Source organism: Falco punctatus, assembly GCF_963210335.1.
Source record: "Falco punctatus genome assembly, chromosome: 5".
NCBI lineage: Eukaryota > Metazoa > Chordata > Aves > Falconiformes > Falconidae > Falco > Falco punctatus.
In genome coordinates this window covers 68,053,681-68,073,077 of record NC_137584.1, presented here as the reverse complement: position 1 = coordinate 68,073,077, position 19,397 = coordinate 68,053,681, and the positions used below count along the sequence as shown (strand labels likewise).

General features: G+C 38.3%; 1 protein-coding gene across 1 annotated transcript in view; it reads right to left on the bottom strand.

Moving 5' to 3' along the window:
* PREP (prolyl endopeptidase) overlaps positions 1 to 19,397 on the bottom strand; it is a 113,887-nt gene that overhangs the window by 77,952 nt on the left and 16,538 nt on the right. Inside the window, exon 7 of the mRNA XM_080389847.1 lies at positions 5,800 to 5,905. Within this exon, the coding sequence (XP_080245973.1) occupies positions 5,800 to 5,905 (106 nt within the window). The remainder of the gene's footprint in view (positions 1 to 5,799; positions 5,906 to 19,397) is intronic.

The window sequence follows — 19,397 nt, the reverse complement described above, 5'->3', positions numbered from 1 at the left end:
TGATAACTGGAACCCAACTGCCCTGCACCAGATATTTGTTAGATTTGGAGATCACTACTGATTAAGAGGCATGCCATGAAAATGTATCACACTTTTCTTTGATGAGGCAAAATATATTTTCTTCTGTTCTCTCACTGTTCCCTAACATGTGGTGGTTTTCAGCCTGTATTTTAACTTTCTATAAAACAAGAATGAAGACACTTTGGGACTGGACAAGACCAAATGATAATTATGAACTTTCAAAACACTAAATACTGAAAAACCAGATCATTTGGGTCTAACTTTGGAAGGGACTGTAATTACTGTTTTTTCACTGTTTTAATGAACCAGAGTATTAGATAAAGTAGGAAATAAAAAACTGTTAATAAATTATAACACTGCACACACTATGCAATGAAGACATCTCTTAACTAATCAAACTCAACCTGGACAAGATCATTTTAAGATACTCATCTGCTCTACAGAATAAATAATAATTCAGATTTAGAAGAAGGAAGAAAAATCTCTTTCCTTCAGGGAATGGTGTTGATGACATGTTGTTTTGCACAGCTTTGACTGAAAAGAGCAACTCAGTGCTTCTTTTTGGGTAAGGCTGGATTGTTTTCAAGAAGCCACATTCTTCAATTTGTCACATGCCTATTGACACAAGGTTTCAGCAGACCCTGGATTGTGAACTGTCTGGAGTATTTATTTAGTACCTTTAAAGCAAGTTCTAACCTTGAGGACTGAGTCCCAAGACAAGAAAAGTTAAAAAAAAAACAACCCAAACAACTATTACTGCCACATTAACTCTGTGTAGAAATTAAGACTATCATCAGTACAGTAACAGTTAAATGCTGAAGTGTGACACTAAAAAAAATCAACTTTAAAGCTGTGAAACATATCTCACCATAATAAAAGGCATGCAGTTAGCCATTTGTGGTTTCAATAACATTATTCTGAAGGAAACTAACACAGAAGTTACTATCATCACTGCAATAGGATTCAATAATTAAAAGATCTAAAGCATCTTAAGCAGTAAATAAACCACCAATTTCTCAATATAGCAGATCAGGACACACTTGGACCTAGGTTTGATGCAACAGTTTGGTTATTAGGTCTGGTGTAACTTTTTGGTTATATTTTGTATCTTGTCCAGACATCCCTCCTACTGAAACAGATATTACGCAGAATTTTCTAATGCAAACTTTGCCACAGGTATAAAAGAAGATAAAGTTGTTTAGGGAATATGGATACACACAGTCTTTCAGTGTACCCTGCTATTTTTATCCCCTCCTGTACAAATTTACATCTAATCTACAGATACAGGGGACTTTCTCCTCTTCTAGTTTTTGCCTATTACAGTTTTTAACATGAAAGACAAGACATTTTCACACCTCTTATCTCCAAGAAATTCCTTCTGCTTTTTCAGAAGCAGGAAGCGTTAATAACAGCATATGCTTTCAGTTTTCAGAATTCATTTTGTTTGCTTTTGAACCACCGAAACATACACAAACATAAACAAGTAATTGCACTAATTTTTGAAAAACTGAAATTATCCCACACTACTTTTCTTAAATCATGAAATACAGATATTTATGTCTCAGTAAAAATATATGTTTCTCTATCTTGGGAATAAACTATTGATCTATAACCATAAAGAACTGCATCTCACAGACATCCCTGCAGTTTTCCTACAGACAACCACCTGGCACTTTGGCAGTCAGCACTGAGGTTGCAACACCGAACTTCACAACTTCCTCACAGCAAGGGGGCCAAATAGGCAGCCTTTATCACCGCAACCATTGTCTCTAAGAAACAGTAACAAAACTACAGTTAACTCCACACGGTCTCAATACACCAGGAGGAAAAGAAACTCACTCTTCAGTGGTCACATGTTGACTATGAGAACATGTTCTTTTTAATGAAAATTGTTTAAACAACCAAGAAATTTTATTTCCTCCTGTTAACAGAAAAGAATGTACTACTAGCAATCACTCTAGCAATCAAAAATCAAGAAAGGTGCCCCTAAGTTAGTTAACATGACATTTTGAAATAGGGTTTTGTAGTAGTAAGTCACAGATGAGAATCAGTTCTTCGCATTTTTGTGCAATTTTAAGTAACAGAAAATTCCTTAATTCGGTTTTACATGTAGCATTTCAAACTATGCAATGGTATGTTTTCCTTGGGACAGAAAGTATTTTAAAAAAAGAGAAGTTCACGATTACATGATTGAATTGTAATATACACATATAAACATTTTATAAACAATATATGCTACAGAGAAGCTGTTGAAACATGTCATTCTATATTTAGGGCTTTGTCACAAACTTCATAAATATTAGGTATTTTTTTGCTTAGCAGTTGCTTTTACTTCCTCACAAATACGTGGTATAAGTAATGGATGCCATGTTAAAATATAACTGCCTGCTACCATTCAAAAAGGTTTCATTGCCTTTTGTATTTCATGCCCACTGAATAAGTCTAAAGAAGTTTAAGATCTGAAAGATCTAAAGCATAAAAAGAAAAAAAATTTAAGAACTGGTGTATTCTTGGACAACCTGGATTAAAAGAGCAGGGAAGAAAAAAGAAGTGCCTGAAAATCTAATTATTTATCTATATCAGGTACCATCTGGGACACTGGAAAAACACTAGCTATCCTATTTTTCTTTCCTTTTATATTTTTTCAAAACTAAGATGAGGCATTATGAACACCAGAATGGATATTTTGAACAAACAGATCATTGTAAACAGGTCAAGCAAAAAGGCTCAGATTAAACATTCAATAATTCTGAAGGAGGAAAATGGCAAGACGTATCTTAGATGGCATCAAAGGTATGAGGTCTATTCATAAATAATCCGTTCTAAAAGACAGAAGAGTATGTTTTAAAAGCACAGATACCTTCCCAAGATACTTGACTCTCTTAACACTTTGTACCATATGGTATGGTTTGATACTTGCATAGACCCTTGTACTGAATGCTGCATTCTATAGACAGCGTAACATGAGCCAGTACTTTTGTATCTCATAGTTTAGCTAAGAATGTGCTTCTGTTATCCATAATTCTCTAAGCATCACTTAATCTTAACCCATCTGAACATACTTTGAGATATTACTGAACAGTCTGTATAAATTGGCAGTTGAATGCAAGTCTTAAGTCACAAAATAGACTTGCCATTAAACTCTGTTATTCTAGAGCTGCTTATTTACTTTTAGACAAATTTTAATTTTATTTTTTAAAATTTTTATTTATTTAATTTTAGACAAAGCAGCTTAAATAATGAAATTAGGTATTCATTCCTCCGAATTTCACAAGAAACCTCTTCTACGCCTGCTGTCCCAGCAAATTACAAGTTGAACTGAAATTATATCTCTTGTGGCATAGATTGATAAAGCCAAGAATTAAGCTTACATAAATTACTGCTTGCTCAATTTACTGCCTCTGGCCAACAAAGGCTGAAAGACCAGTGGTTCAGGGTGTTTGCATTTGTATGGAGTATCAACTCTAGGAAACACCCTAGATGTTTATACTGTTAGGCCTGTGCTTACCAACATAGAGGTAGAAAGACACAGGTAAAGATTAACCTTTGTATTGAAAATGCAATTGACAACTTAGTGAGACAGATATGGAGAGTTCCTAAGTTTATAAAAATAGAAAATTTGTGCAAGCAAATGGTTACAGCTAAATCTTTCCTTTTATAGGCAAAAAGGGAGAATTTGGAGGATAGAACAACTCCCACCCAACAACAAACAAATAAGAAGGCATGTCAAAGACTCCTTCAGAGAAAAAAAACTTTTCTAAAGAAGCATCTCCAAGCCCGGAAAAGGTTAAACTTTAGGTTTACCTTATACCAGGTAGTACAAAATAGAAGCTTCATTATCTCATCCATGATCTTTAAGGCTTGATGCTAGTATTCTCTTCAAGGTTGTCCCGTGTATCTATAAATGGGAGGGTGAATTATGGGAGGAGAGCTATGCTTTTTATATATTCTATCTCTAGCTGGAAAGCGTCAACTTGAACGACAATGCAACTTATCATGCATGAAAATGTTTCACTGTACTGAACTGTTTTATCTACACAGTTTTACGTTTGTAATACTGTTGCATGGAAAGCATTTGTAATAATTTTGATTAGGCATTCCGTTTCCTACATTCAAGAGGACATTAAACAAGTACTTACTTGTCTAAGACAAGTTTAGAAGTAATTAAGAAATATCCTTTACAAAAAGAGATAGTGACATGTCTACACAAAAAAAATAATTAACAATCCTCCAGAAAGGAGTATAAAACTGTTACCTATCATCACTAACCAAAATTTAAAATATTGTATTAAGACTTGTTGATGAACTAAGGGAAGAACACAACCACACAGACTAATAAAGACAGGGAGAAAGAGAGCTATACTCCCTGTATTGCAGAGACACTATCAGTTCTAACCATGCTCATAAACCTCAAATGTTTATGGGCATGAGAACAATCTTCTTAGGATCAAATATTTAACAAGGACCTCTTGCAGTATTGTCTTGGTTTCAGCTGGGATAAAGTTAATTTTCTTCTTGGTGAGGGAACAGAGTGCTCAGGGACTTTTTGGTTTCACAGGCAGCCAGGCCAGCTGATCTGAACTAGCTAAAGAGGTATTCCATACCATGGGGTTTCATGCACGGTATATAACTTGTGTGTCTGTCTGTCTTGGCCAGGGCCTGCAAATCATTGCTCAGGGACTGGCTGGGCATCGATCAGCAGGTGGTGAGCAGCTGTATTGTGTGTCACTAGTTTTCTTTCCTCCCTTCCCTTTGGATTTCATTCCTCTCCCCTTCTCCCTCTTACTATAACCGTTATTGTTGTTATTATTATTGTTCTTTGGTTTTTATTTTACCTCAATTGTTAAACTACTCTTACTTCAACCCTCAAGTTCTCCATTCATTTCCGATTCTCCTCCCCACCCCACTGGGTGAGGGGGGAACAAGAAAGTGGCACTTAGTTACTGGTTGGGGTTAAACCACAACAAGTATTTATTCTGTTTCTGAAGTTTTTGAAGACAGAAGCCACAAAGAATCAAGAAGAGCTAAACTGTGTTCTATGCATATTGACAAAAAAATTTCAATAATCCAATATTCTGGAAATACAAAACCACCGATCAGTAAAACAACTACACCTATCATTAACAATAGCCATATGGAGAAAAGTACCATCATTTCAGCCCATACCACTGAGGCTAAGATGACAAATACACAAAAGCCAAAGTCTAATCTGACTAGAAGGCAAGAAAGGAGCACTTCATGGATGTGTGTTTGAAATAGAAGTAGATACTTCTACTGTAATAATAGTGATGCTACAGAACAAATTTATATTACTAAAATATTACAGGATTTTTGTTTGTTTCCTAGTACTGTAAGGAGAAACCATAATGCTACGTATACACCAGGTCCTGTCTTCAAAAAAGGAAGAGCAGTACTTGAAAGGAGACACATGTACTTGTAAAAAGTAAAAAAAAAAAACCAACAACTTAAACATGGAAAAGTACTAGTGGTGTAGAAAGAAACGGAACACACACTGGCAAGGTTCCTTAGATTATCTCAATTTTTCCTTGCGACCTTTTAAACAAACTGCAGAACTAAGAATGGAGTTTTCCATCTACTGATACATAACAGAAAATGGAACGCTAGCAGAAGCAGTACATATTTTCTTGTAATTTCTGCATCAGAAGAAACCAGGTTAAACAATATGCATATTTAAATATATATATGTAAACACAGAGTATTTCAAGTCTTACATTGTCTTAAAACAAAGCAAAACTTACAAAGCAAGAAAGCGCATACCTGATATACCCTGAGACTCTGTCTGTAGATCACAGTACCACAGCCTGTTCACTGGATCACAGCCTTCTCTGATAGACAGCAGGACATATCGACCATCATCTGACACCTGTAACAAGTTACAGAAAAATCAAAGATGAAAATCAAACAGCCTTATATGTTTATTCCACTGTGAATTAAAAAAAAATATGATTATTAAATGCATTCCAGCTGAAAATGTGGCTAATGAGTCAGGGTGGCTATCTGCTCCACTGTGGACATCCATGTGCTGCAGGGGCAAAACCTGCTTCCACCATGGTCTTCACCATGGGCTGCAGGGAATCTCTGCTCTATAGAGAAGGCAGAGTTACTGAGTGACTTCTTTCATAGAATCATTTAGGTTGGAAAAGACCTTTCAGATCATCAAGTCCAACTGTTAACACAAGACCGCCAAGTCCACCACTAAACCACGCCTCTAAGCAGCACATCTACACATTTGTTTGAACACTTCCAGGGATGGTGATTCCACTCCCTCCCTGGTTAGCTTGTTACAGTGCCTCATCACCCTTCCAGTAAAGAAATTTTTCCAAATGTCCAATTTAAACCTCCCCTCGTGCAACTTGAGGCCATTTCCTCTTGTCCTGTTGCTTGTAACCTGGGAGACTGACACCTATCTAAAACCTCCTTTCAGGAAGTTGTAGAGAGCAGTAACGTCCCCTGAGCCTCCTTTTCCTTCAGTCTTTACTGCTAAGGATACCCTTCAGGAATCCCTGAGGCAACAGAGAAAGCCCGGAGAAAGAAGACTTTCCCTTGGCTGAGGAGGGTCATGTTAGAGATCATTTAGGCAAACCTGACACCTGCAAATCCATGGACCCTGATGGGATGCAGCCCCAAGTGCTAGGGGAGCTGGCAGATGTTACTGCTAAGCCACTCTCCATCATCTTTGGAAAGTCATGGAGAACAGGAAAGGTGCCTGAGGACTGGAGGAAAGCCAATGTCACTCCAGGCTTCAAAAAGGACAAGAAAGAGGACGCAGGAAACTACAGGCCAGTCACCTCACCTCCACCCCTGGTCATCTCTAAGGATGTGGAGGAAAAGAAGGTCATCAGGAACAGACAACATGGATTCAGCACGGGAAAGTCATGCCTGACCAACCTAATAGCCTTCTGTGATGGAATGACTGGCTGGGTAGATGAGGAGAGAGTGGTGGCTGTTGTCCACTTTGACTTCGGTAAGGCTTTTGACACTGTCTCATGTAATATCATGTAATATGCAAGTTTAGGAAGCGTGGGTTAGATGGGTGGACAGTGACATGGGTTGAGAACTGGCTGAATGGCAGAGCTCAGAGGGTTCTGATCAGCAGCACAGCCTGGCTGGAGGCCTGTAGCCAGCGGTGTGCCCCAGGGTCAGTACTGGGTCCAGTCCTGTTCAACTGACTCAGCAGTGACCTGGATGAAGGGACAGAGTGTGCCCTCAGCAAGTTCACTGGTGATACAGAACTAGGAGTGGCTGACACCCCAGAAGGCAGCACTGCCATCCAGCCAGACCTGGCCAGGCTGGAGAGCTGGGCGGAGAGGAACCCAATGAAGTTCAGCCAAGGCATGTGTAGGGTCCTGCACCTGGGGGAGGAATAACCCCACGCACCAGTACACGCTGAGGCTGACCTGCTGGAAGGCAGCTCTGCAGAGAAGGACCTGGGAGTTCTGGTGGACAGCAAGCTGCCCATGAGCCAGCAGTGTGTCCTGGTGGCCGAGAAGGCCAGTGGGATCATCCTAGGGTACACAGGAGAAGCATAGCCAGCAGGTTGAGGGAGGTGATTCTTCCCCTCTGCTCTGCCCTGCTGAGGCTGCATCTGCAGTGCTGTATCCAGCTCTGGGCTCCCCAGTTCAAGAGAGTCAGGGAACCACTGGAGAAGGTCCAGCAGTGGAGTACGAAGATGGTGAGGGGACAGAAACATCTCCCTGATGAGGAAAGGCTGCAAGAGCTGGGGCGGTTTAGCGTGGAGAAGACTGAGAGGGGATCTTATCCATGTCTACAAATATCTGAAGGGCGAGTGTCAAGAGGACGAGGCCAGGTTCTTTTCAGTGGTGCCCAGGGACAGGACAAGGGAGAAACAGGCACAAACTGCAACACAAAAAATTCCTTCTGAATATGAGGAAAAACGTCTTTGCTTTGAGGGTGACAGCCTTGTAACTGGCTGCCCAGAGAGGCTGTAGAGTCTCCTTCTCTGGAGACATTCAAAACCCACCTGGATGCAACTCTGTGCAACCTGCTCTAGGTGAACCTGCTTTAGCAGGGGGTTGGACGAGATGCTCTCCAGAGCCCCTTTCCAACCACGACCATTCTGTGATTCTGTAAACTCTCCTACATCAATTAAAACACAACTTTTTGCAGCTCAATAGAAGTTTCTCAGAAAGCTGTGAGGCAGTCACATCTGGTGATGTAGGTGTCCAGTTTCTCTCTAGTCACTGACTATAATGTCAGCATTCAAACCCAATGTTAAATTGTGCAAGAGCATTTGCTAAGTCATCCATCTTGGTAAAGACACAACAGAGCGACCAGTGGCTTCTGTCCAAAAAATCCTTGAGTTGCTTGTGAAGACATCAAAAATTCTGACTTTCCAAACTTCTTTATCAAGGTGCCAATTCCATGCAAAAGGAAGTTTACCTCCCCTCCCCCAAATCCTGTGGAAATAAATGGAGCCTAGCAGTGACATGAGAAAGACAGTGACATGTATCTCATTGAAAATCAGTAATTTGGGATATACATATCAATTCACATATTTTAAGAGATGCAGAGATGTACTAGAACTGTCCTTGCTCATCAGAGAAAAAACTGTGCTGCTGAAACTGCTAATACCTAAATGAAAAAGGCATTTATCTCAGTCAGGTCTTGATCCCTATGTAAGCACTCTTATTACTGTGTAACGTGTCAGCTAAACTGAAACTACAGAAGAGTTTGTCACCAGCTTCATAAAATGGGCCCTCAGTACATCTGACAGGTCTACATAAACAGACTGTTGCCTCCTCTACATGAGGAGGTCTCCCCGCCACGCTTCCTCTCTCTAACAACTCCAATACGGTCAGTGTTCGAGCCAGTGAGTATCCTAGACATGCTGAAATCCAGGTTTATCAAATGACTCTAGATTCACGCTCTTGGTCAATTAAGCCCTGTAGGATCATTTTGCTGACACATGCACATCTCTAATACATGCCATCACAGTACTATGTAGAGAGCAGTAGAGTTTAATCAGAGCAATACCTGTTGTTTGAATGGGAAAACCAAGATTTAGTTGCTCACAATATCAGGACAGCAAAAACCACCATGTCAGCACTTGATATATGGCACACATGCTTGCTCTGCACAGCTGCTCTGTCAACCTATTTTTTAATAGCAAAAGCTGAATATTCACCTACTTAATACTGTTATTCACAGTACAACACAAAATGGAAAAAGCTACCCAAGTTGTAGAGGTTAGCTCTGGATTTCTGGCTGCCTTAAGGTATCTGCCAGATGTCCATCTCAGAGGTGGAAAAAGGCTGGCAAGTTTAGTCCATCTGAATGATGGTCACTTAATCCACAACAGATTTTCCCTCAAGTTCTCAAGCGATGGAACTAATAAGGTGTGTTTTCTGAGACTAAGCAGTATGAAATTTCTTAGAAACCAACCAAGCCAGTCATTTTAAGGGTACTTTTGCTTATTGTGGCAAACTAAACGATGCTTATGGAGTTTTCATTTTTGCCATTTTCATTAGGTTTACACACACAAAAATCTAATGCTACTGTTAAATTAACATTAAAAGCTACAAGCACATTATACATTTTCTGATCAAGCTTCATGGTTTGCTTTTGCACATTTATAAATACACACACTAAAATTTCCAAAATGGCATCTGCTGGTTCATAAAGTCATCAATGAATCCTTCTTTCTACTCAGGCTTTGCAAATACACTGTTTCCTGGCAAAGCTTTTGAAAGTGCAAGTCTATCAAAGAAAGGCAGGAAGTAACAAGAAGTCATCAACTTGAAGTTTTCCTCTCTTGACTGAGGTGTTTTCAGCATATTCCAAAATAACCAGATTTTGATGTTTTATTAACACCTGATACAGAAGGGTGTTTCCTAGAATTTAAACCCCTAGTCGCAAAATACGAATCTTGCGTTCTGGAAACTTTTCATTTAGCTCTAAACATGTCTTCAAAAAAAATTTTGTATGTTCTATTTACTACTTAGATTTACTTTGGTTAATATTTGTAACATTAATTGTGCAAAATATCTGTAGAATTAGTTATGCAAAATAAATTTCAGAAGAATTGCATCCTAACTGTGCTGCTACTCAGAGCCACAGTCCTGAAGACACAAGAAGGGAATTTTGTAGAATACAGAGCAAAATCCCAGTATGTGAACACTAACAAAAAAACCCCAACAACCAAAGACCCCTCAACAAAAAAAAAAAAAAAAAAATAAAAAATCCACAAACCCAAATGAGTGTTTCCAAGTTGTTGAAAAAATGCCTGTACAAAAATACAACTAATTGTATTACTAGAAAAAGTCCATACAGCTGAAAGTTCACAAGGCAAACAGAACACCTAATATTCCTACTGGACAAAAAAAAATAATAAAAAAATATATGAAACAGGTAAAAAGCTTTAACAGGGCAGCCTGCAAAATTGAGACATTTTGCCACCTCTTTCCAAGATAGGAGTATATTCAGAAATGGAAACGAAGATGAGGTGATCTTTTTTGAAAGAAGCATCTTCAGTATTTTTAGACAAACACTAACTGCAGGTGTCAGTTTTAATTAAACTAGTAACTACAATATGCTGCTTAAACAAGTGCTCGTACTTGTAGAAGCACCAAGTTTCCTTCCTTACCTCGCCAATTCCTCAAACGTGTTAAATTATTGAAAGTGATATATACAAATATAAATTTCAGTTAAACTCAAGAGTATGATACACAAAATTATTTCAGTCATAGTCAGAACCCACATAAACTTGTTCTTTGGTGCTGTGAGTTAACAGTTAACAGAAGACTGCTTGCTTTACCCGAGAAAGAACTTATTCACAAATTTCTGATGAAGTTGTTGCAAAGGCAATTCAGAACCTCTGATCACAGCAAATCTGAGTACATCTAGTGAGTCCTCCACATTCCCAGCTAAACTAGTGAAGAGTTGATAGCAGTTTATGTTTAATTTGAAGTAGGAACTACCAAAGCATATTTTATTGTTGGTAGGATGCCAATTAGGTCTGTCTCTATCACTAAAGTTGTTCTTGCATCCATGAGTTCTACAACCCAAAGGAACTTGACAGAAACAGGACAAGAAACTGCTGACTGCAGCATGCTAAAATGTTTAGTATTATAGTGCAGATTTAGACATTCACATTGCAAAGTTGCAGTTTGATGAGAAAATATTGGCAGCAGTACCTGCTTATATGGTCTCAATCTCTACCTCTTCCTACTACTATGGTTGCTTGTATCCATGGAAGTTCATTCCCCTAGTCATGTCAGTATAAGCATTTACCATTTGCAAGGTAAACCAGACTGGGGAGCTTATCCAGCTGAAAAAAATAATGTGGTTTTTTTTTTTAAAAAAAAAAGGGGGGAAAAAAAGAATCCAGGAAAAAAAACCACAATGAAGAGTCCAAGAAGAAAAGAAGAAAAAAAGAAAGAAAAACCCAATAAAAAAGAAAAAGAATGAAGTTGTCCCTCTGCCAGTTTAGTATCTCAGTCAGTTCACTGTGCAGTTGCACAAATGGCTAAGCTAACACACTGCACCAGGCAGCTGGAAACATATATAATAGGAACAGAGATTGCTTAAGGCAGCTCAGATGGCAGTAGTGACGAATGTGTGATCACAGCCTGAACACCACTGACTCTTCTATACTGTAAACAGACAACAGTCTGGGTTTCAGAATGGCAAAAGGAAACAGGATTTCCCAACTATCATCTGTGTTATTCTTATGCTGCTACATCTTCTTCATGAGCTGAACTACAGTCCTTGCTTTTGGCCCACAAACTTACGAAATTTCATACCAGCGTTTCACTCAAATTTTAGAATGGTTCAGCATAAGGGAGACAGCTGTAATTCAGAACTGACAGCCTGGATCATAAGTAAATTATCCTGGTTTTCCACATCCAAGCTGAAAAGGAAACACATCTCAAGAATTTCTGAGAGATCTGTAATATTCTAGTAAGTGCACATTTCTCTCATTAAAATAACTTCTACCATTTCAAACAAACCCACAAGTAAAAGATAGGGAGGTTATAAAACAACTGAACATCTTAAAATGAAGTTTTGGTCCTGTCAAAATAGGACAGAAGAAATCCTGTAGCCTTTCAGCTGGAGCTTTTAAAAACCTTTTGCATAACAATGACTTTATTGGCATAGCACAGGACTAATCCCTAACTCAGCACTAGTAAAGGAAGCATTATTTCCAAGAGCTGATGCTGGTATACAGTTTGCAGTTTCACTGCTGCCGTTCAGTCACTTGGCAATTTTGAATCTGTTTGATCTATTATTTCTGAAATACTTGCTGTGACCATCTTCACACCATACAAACATACAGAAATATTATTACAATAGCTGTGCTCCCAAGTACTAGTCTGTTTAGTCTTTCAAGGATCAAACTCTTCAAGGTAAAATCTTTATAGAGAAGTCTTGGTTTATAGTGGAGTATTTTTTGGCTTTTACTAGCAATTTTCTTTCAATGTTACATGTTCTCTCCATTTTGATGAAAAGTAACCACTGCTTAGAAAAACATTAAGAGATGAAGTGGTTTACATGTAAATTCAATATATCAATGAATAGCAAAAGAAAAAATATCTAAAGCCTAATAAGTAACAGGAGTTTTCTAAATACTTAAGATTTTTTCTTTCATTACAAAATATAGTTAATTCATGATACAAGCCATATAAGGAGCACCAAAGGGTTATGAGTTCTGCATTTATAACAGCAATAACCATCTAGTAGAATCCACAGCAAAAGTGAAATTAAATATTTTTGTCTACTAGCAGCACATTTCAGACCAAAAATTCATACATAATTAAACAACAAAAAAAAAAAAGAAAGAGAATGAATAGGAGAAGGTTGTCAGGTTTTCAGACTTCCTGACTTTATGTATTACTCCTCAACTAAAACTTCAATAGGAGAGACATTAAAGTGCTTTGCTTCCAAGTAAAGTGCATGACAGTAATCCCAGCAAACATTAATGCTAGTTCTTTGAATACTACCTGGGTAGTCACCACTGCAAAATTCAGGATAAGGAAGAGCTCTCTATTTTTAATTCACAAATAGGAACCCTTTGAGGGCACATTACATTAAGGCAACTATATATACACACATCACTCCTTTTTAAGCTAGCCAATTATAAGTTTTACTACCTTTACCCTTTTTATTATAAAGGTAGAAAAAACCTGATCGTTGTATAATTTGTTTCTGCATACCAAGATATCAAAAAATTAAACAAGTAAAATTCAGCTATTAATATACCTGTGTTGAGGAAAAGAAACCGACTTCTCCTTCAACTGCAGACGTTAACACCATTATAACTTACAACCTGACCTGCATGTGCAGTTATTTTACAAAGTACTGATTCTCATGCACTAGTGCCCTTTGCATATGGAACAATTAAACAGAGTAAATTAATCACATACAAAAAAAATTAAAAACAAAGCTCACAAAAATCACAGACAGACTCAAAGCCAAATGGTCAAATCACTAACTGGACACTATACCTAGTCATGGGAACATGAAACTATCCTGAGAAGGCAAGATGGGTGGCAATAAAGATGCAACCATGAAATGTATAGCATCAATAACCAGGAATTAAAAACTCATAGCATCAATAAGCTGCACTTGAACAGTGCTACTTCTTTTTTCAGTATATGCTACATATGTAACAGTTTAAAACCACTCAGAGTGACTGAGTAATTTTTTAATATTTTTTTTTAATATTCATTTAGAAATGTACCCAGTGCCCACAATAAAACAGACTGATGACAGCAGTTACTTCCTAGACTTTAGGTACATTCCGTACGAAGACTTTGGCATTAGCACTACTGAACTTGAACATGACTTGACTAAGAAGAATCTACACGCAAGGAATTTCAGATTGATGCAGACATTACCTGCCTTGCATTAATCAGTATTTTAAAGCTTCCTATCAGACAAGTACATTACTGAACATAAAAACCACAATGCACTTGGCTTCTACAGAGGAAAAAGTAAAAATTTCTGTAGAATTTACTGAAAGATTTAATTAGTAAAGATGACAGCAATTATGCCATGCGAAAAGCCTCAAGTGCTCTAACATCACAGGTGTGCACATGCTCCCATGTCACACAGTTCTGCTTGCACAACAAAGACAACCCACTGCAAACTCCCAGCCTTTCAAATTCAACTTTTATTAACTATTAGAAAAAGCAAAGCTATTTCCTTTCCTAGAAGAGTAAACAGTTTTTTCATTAAATAAAATGATCATGAAGCACCATTTTTTTTAGGGGGGTGGGATTTTTTTGTAATAAAAGGAACATAAAGCTATGTTCTGACATTGTCTTTGCAGCGGTGCCAGAAAGTCACTGAAGCTTGCATATAGCTCCTATCACATTTTATGTTCTAGCAGTCTTTTGAGAAGATGAGGATTGGAGCAAGAACTCCCTTTCGCTAAGTGACCTCTTGCGACTGTCTGCACAGACCAAGGTCCCTGAAGCTGGTACTTTAAGGCCACAAATGCTTGCTTTTGTTTTCTATGCATCATACTGGTTTAATCAACTAGATTCAGAAGCCCTAATGATTGGTGATCACATGAATGCATAATTTCAGGATCAGGTCTAACCGAAACCACTTACTACTTTTTGAGGAGCAGGCCTGACAGACTCTAAGCAGAACATGGACTGGTTATATGTAAATAACATGCTGATCCATCCATTCCTGAAGTCAGAAAAATTGCTCTGAGCGTTAACTCAACTTCCTTTTTCCAGGTGGCTTTTTATACTTGGATTTCAGATACAATGTGCTGGTATAAAGCTCATTTCTATTCTGACCATATCCTTCTGAGCCTCTGCTAAAGCTTGGAGTTGAAGGAGAACTACCAAAGCCAGAGAACTGGGACTTTGACCCTAGATTATTGTGCTTATGACTCTTTCAACTGCAACAGGACATGAGACAGCCTTGATCACAAGAGGAACACAGCAACATGTACACACATATTTATATGCATTCTCTTTCTTAAATCTAGCACAGAGTAAAATCAGTAGCCTTCTGAGGTGACAGACATCACACACTATTTTGCCTGTGGCTTTCAGCTTGCTTTTAATTGCAATGAAAGTACCAAAGCATCAGGAACCTGGCTATGTAAGAGATTACCATCTACCATAGCCCCATGTGCAGCCAGGAAGTTTGCCTGCCTGTCTCTTAATAGTAAAATTCTCCAGACTACCGCCAGAGCTGTAGGAAGACATTCACAGTAGGCTTCTACTCCAGATTCAGCCTTCACAAAGATAGTGTAAGGCTTTAGAAAAATTCCCGCAGCCCTTTTTTTATCCTCCAGTGTGTCTCACTTGAGCAAACTGACAATGTTTTGAGCCCTTCCCATTCATGCTGCTCACTCTTCCCCTGTGGATGCTCCACTTCCATGTTCCTGAAGTGAAAACACACCATAGACAGCACACATCTGGCACAGCTTACTCTGTGCTCTGAATTTCATTCGCAAGGCCATCTCGCTGGCTGAAAACCACTGATGTTAACTGACAGCTCTAAACATAAAAAAAATCAATAAAATTGTCAATTCAGGGACTGTGCACAGTATTTGTAAAACAGTAACATGAAAAATTGTACTTGTTTTACTGCTGGCAGAATTGGGATGGGAGGGCTCCCCTTACCCTCTCCATCCTCTCCTCTTTGCATTCCTGAGAGTACCATAGGGACTTTTAAGACTACCAACTGTGAACAGCTCTTACATAACTTATTGTTTAACTTTGAGAATATCAGTCTGGCTGTGAAAGAAAGATATGCTCTGTCAGTATGGAGAAGCAGCAAGAACATGCCACTTAAAGAGAGAAGCGTGGAAAACTCCTCTTTTCCCAGGGTAGCTACAACACTGCCAAGGTTTTAAAAATCTTCATACCAGACTGCCCTCTACTGGGATGTTATTCAAAAAAACTCCATCCCTGCTCTTCCCAACTCCCCCACCACCCTAAAATCTGTACCAGAAATATGTATGTTTTGTCTAGACTAATGAAAAGATTTGATAGCCTCTTTTTCAAAACTTATATATCTACCTAAAAATAAACAGATTTTTCTCCCTCACAAGCAATTCATTCAATTGAAGAGTTGGAAATGTATCTACATTTTTATGCCAACACCATTTTCAGCACCACAGATTTTGTTTAAATCAAGCATACTTGAGGCTGGTGTTGAATGTGTAATAAGGAAAAAAACCTGAAGCTGTTTTCTTGCATGTTGTCTTGTAAATGTATTAAGCTGACAAAATTTTACACAACCCTCTTTTGTCCTAATCAGTGACGCAGTTTCTTCTCTCCATTGAAAATACACACCACACCAACTCCCTACAGCACACCTATGATTACTTGTTTTTTTGACATATTATAGCAACTTTATTAGTTTTGCAGTCTCTGAAGGATCTCCTTTTGCCTTGCAAGCAAGGCATTTTTCTCCCTCAACCCAACAGTTGTGAGACCTGCAAATTCTGCTCTAAATCCAAATATGGAAGTTCAAGCTCTGGTCCCACTATAGAGAAAGGTTTGGTAGCTGAGACTAGACCACCCACACCATAATTCAACTGTCTTCCCTAGAGCTTATGTAAAACGTAAGAGAACCCAAATATCTCTACCTATTTGGCCCAGCAAGGCCCTGGAAGATAAAAGCATTCGTTTATTAATCTGACAGGAATGCATGGAAGTGGAATTCCATAAAATGTTGAGCTGTGCAAAGCTGTATTTTAAAATAGTTGTGGCAGCATATTAGCCCCAAGTAAAAATATTCAGGACAGTGCCAATAAGCCATATAATTTGATTTTTTACTAATGATATTTCATTTTTCCCCCCATTACTTTGGGGCCTTACACTTTCTCAAACACATACTTCAAGGAAATTGACCAGAAAACTTGTTTGAATGGCCTGAAAATGAGATTTCTGCCTATGGCACAAGGATGAAACCACATTCTGCAATTGCATTGTTTTGGCTTTTTTTTAATTGCAGAACATGTTTTTTCCTAACCATTAAAAATCATTTTTCATTAGTATCAGGATGACAGCACCACATTTTACAGCTAGAGCTCACAGCACAACCTGTTTCAAAGTACTTTCACTTAGATAAGCTCACGATTATGTACCAAGGTTGATCTCTGCTTTACCACTCCTTCTTAGAATAGCATTTCTTCTTAAATACCAACATCTCTGGAAGTTTACGCCTCCTACAGTTCAAGAAAAGAGTTATGGGCAGCCATGTAAACTTATTCAACAAGAACAGAAGAGTAGTGAGGTGTTTCCTACTCACAACCCCCCCCACCTTCCCAATGCTTATGGGGCTGTTTCAATTCCAGTGACTTTAGAGATGACAGCAATGCTAACATTCTATTACTTTCCCATTCTACAGCTAGAGTTAACTACTATCAGTCTCTTCTTCCCACCCCAAAAATCTTTTCATCATTTAATATAAGGGCTGTATATCCTCATTAATCACAAAAATTATCCAAGGCATTTAGTATCAGAAAAAAGATACTTCTTTTGCAGTTAAGGCTGTCTCAAGCTTTTCTTTCACAACTGAAGAGCGAGGAGATGCAGGATGGCTGTTTCTGTGCACCCTGGCCCAGCAAACTCTTTGTTAACGCACTGCAAGCACTGTATTATGAATTCTCTTCCATGGTTCTCTTCATACTTGGTTCTGCACTTCTGATCTTTAAATGCTCCAACCCTGCTTCTTCAGGTTAAATAAAGCTCTATTAGTGTGCTATCATCTCAAAGAAGGTTTTGCTACCTATAACACAAGTGTACCTCTACACCTAACACAGAAGACTGCATTTCCACAGGATTTAATACCATCCAAGACTGCAAACTCTCACTACCTTAAAAAGCTGTATAGTCTAACAAATCAGACTGCAACAGCTCTCCCCCACGGAAAAGGAATTTGCCTTCACAACATGTGTAGATGAGCTCGTGAAACTGCAAAGCAATAATAATAATATGCATCACTCATGTGAATCAGTGGATACATCACTACAAGACATCTGTCACCAACAGAAAGCCCATTTATTTACAGAACTAGGGAAAAATAAAGATAACAATTCCCAAATTCCATTTTATTGCCAGTTAAACTCAACAGAACTGTTGAGTTTTTGGACAGGAAAAAAAAAATCCAAAGCCCATTTGCAAGTTTACACTGAAATTCAGGTCAGTTGTTAAAAGTTATGTTTCATGAGTAGATGAGATTATGTAAAAGTTCTGTTTACTCACAGAACCTACAGTTGGTCTGATATGTATAGAGAAAGCTCAGTGTGGTCACTTTGCTGGGGAGCCCTTCACATTCTCACTCACTGTCTCATTTTTGATCCTACTGTTCAAATTCTTTGAAAGAACCTTTCTTTTCTGGCAGCCCCCAGAGAAGAAACCCCCAACATTTTCATGGGCTGATGTGCTGGAAGTGAGAGAGAAAAGGGAAAAGCATGGAATGACTCAGGGAAAAGTAGTTCTATGAACAGAATACCCCAAATCAGATTAAAAAACGTTTCATATTTATCCAAAGTGTCAGACCAAAAGACACCCTGCATAGAAACAAAATGTACTGACTAAACATAGTGGCTAGGAGACTACGAATTACAACAGGTTTCTATCCACTGGAAAAACATCAGTTCCCTGATAAACAGAATGACCACCATTACATTCCAACAGCACTTAAAACAGTGCACTCAATCAAGCACTGTTAAATCTAATGTGAAGAATAAACCACACACAAATTACAAAACTCGGGGTCTTTTGAATCATTCACGTAAAGAACAGAGCATGGTTACCTATCACTTTGGTTCACTGGGACTTTGCACAATAGAGTAGCAGTTCAACAAAGCAAGCCAAATAAATCAATTCCAGCAGTCACTTGTTCCATCTCCAGTAATACAGTCTACACCATATTTGTGCCGATAAAACTTGTAGGGAAACTTAAAACTCTCCAACTGTGCGCACAGTATTAACAGATTCTAACCTTTATGTCTCCCTTCTTCAAGTAAGTAGAATGGACATATTTCATTTTCAGGAAAGACACCACAAAAATACATAGAAATACAGTAAATACATGGCAGGAAGTATCCAGAAATACTGATCATAGGAATAAGCTTTTTGCACTGGAAGTAAAGGCTGGGGCTCAACATTGACTAAGAAGAAACAAGAACAATGACACATTGTCCCTCAAATGATCCTTCTCTGTCCTGGCATATGTATCAGGCAGAACGTCCTCAACGAAGAAGAAGGGTATGCAATTGTGTCATTACAAGCTTGAGGACTGATTTAAAGCAAACTATAAAGTCTTATTTTCAGCAGTTCTTAATCAGTGATTCTTACTAGTTCAACGGTCAACTCTGCAACACTAATAAAAATGTTTTAACAAAGTGTTTTCTA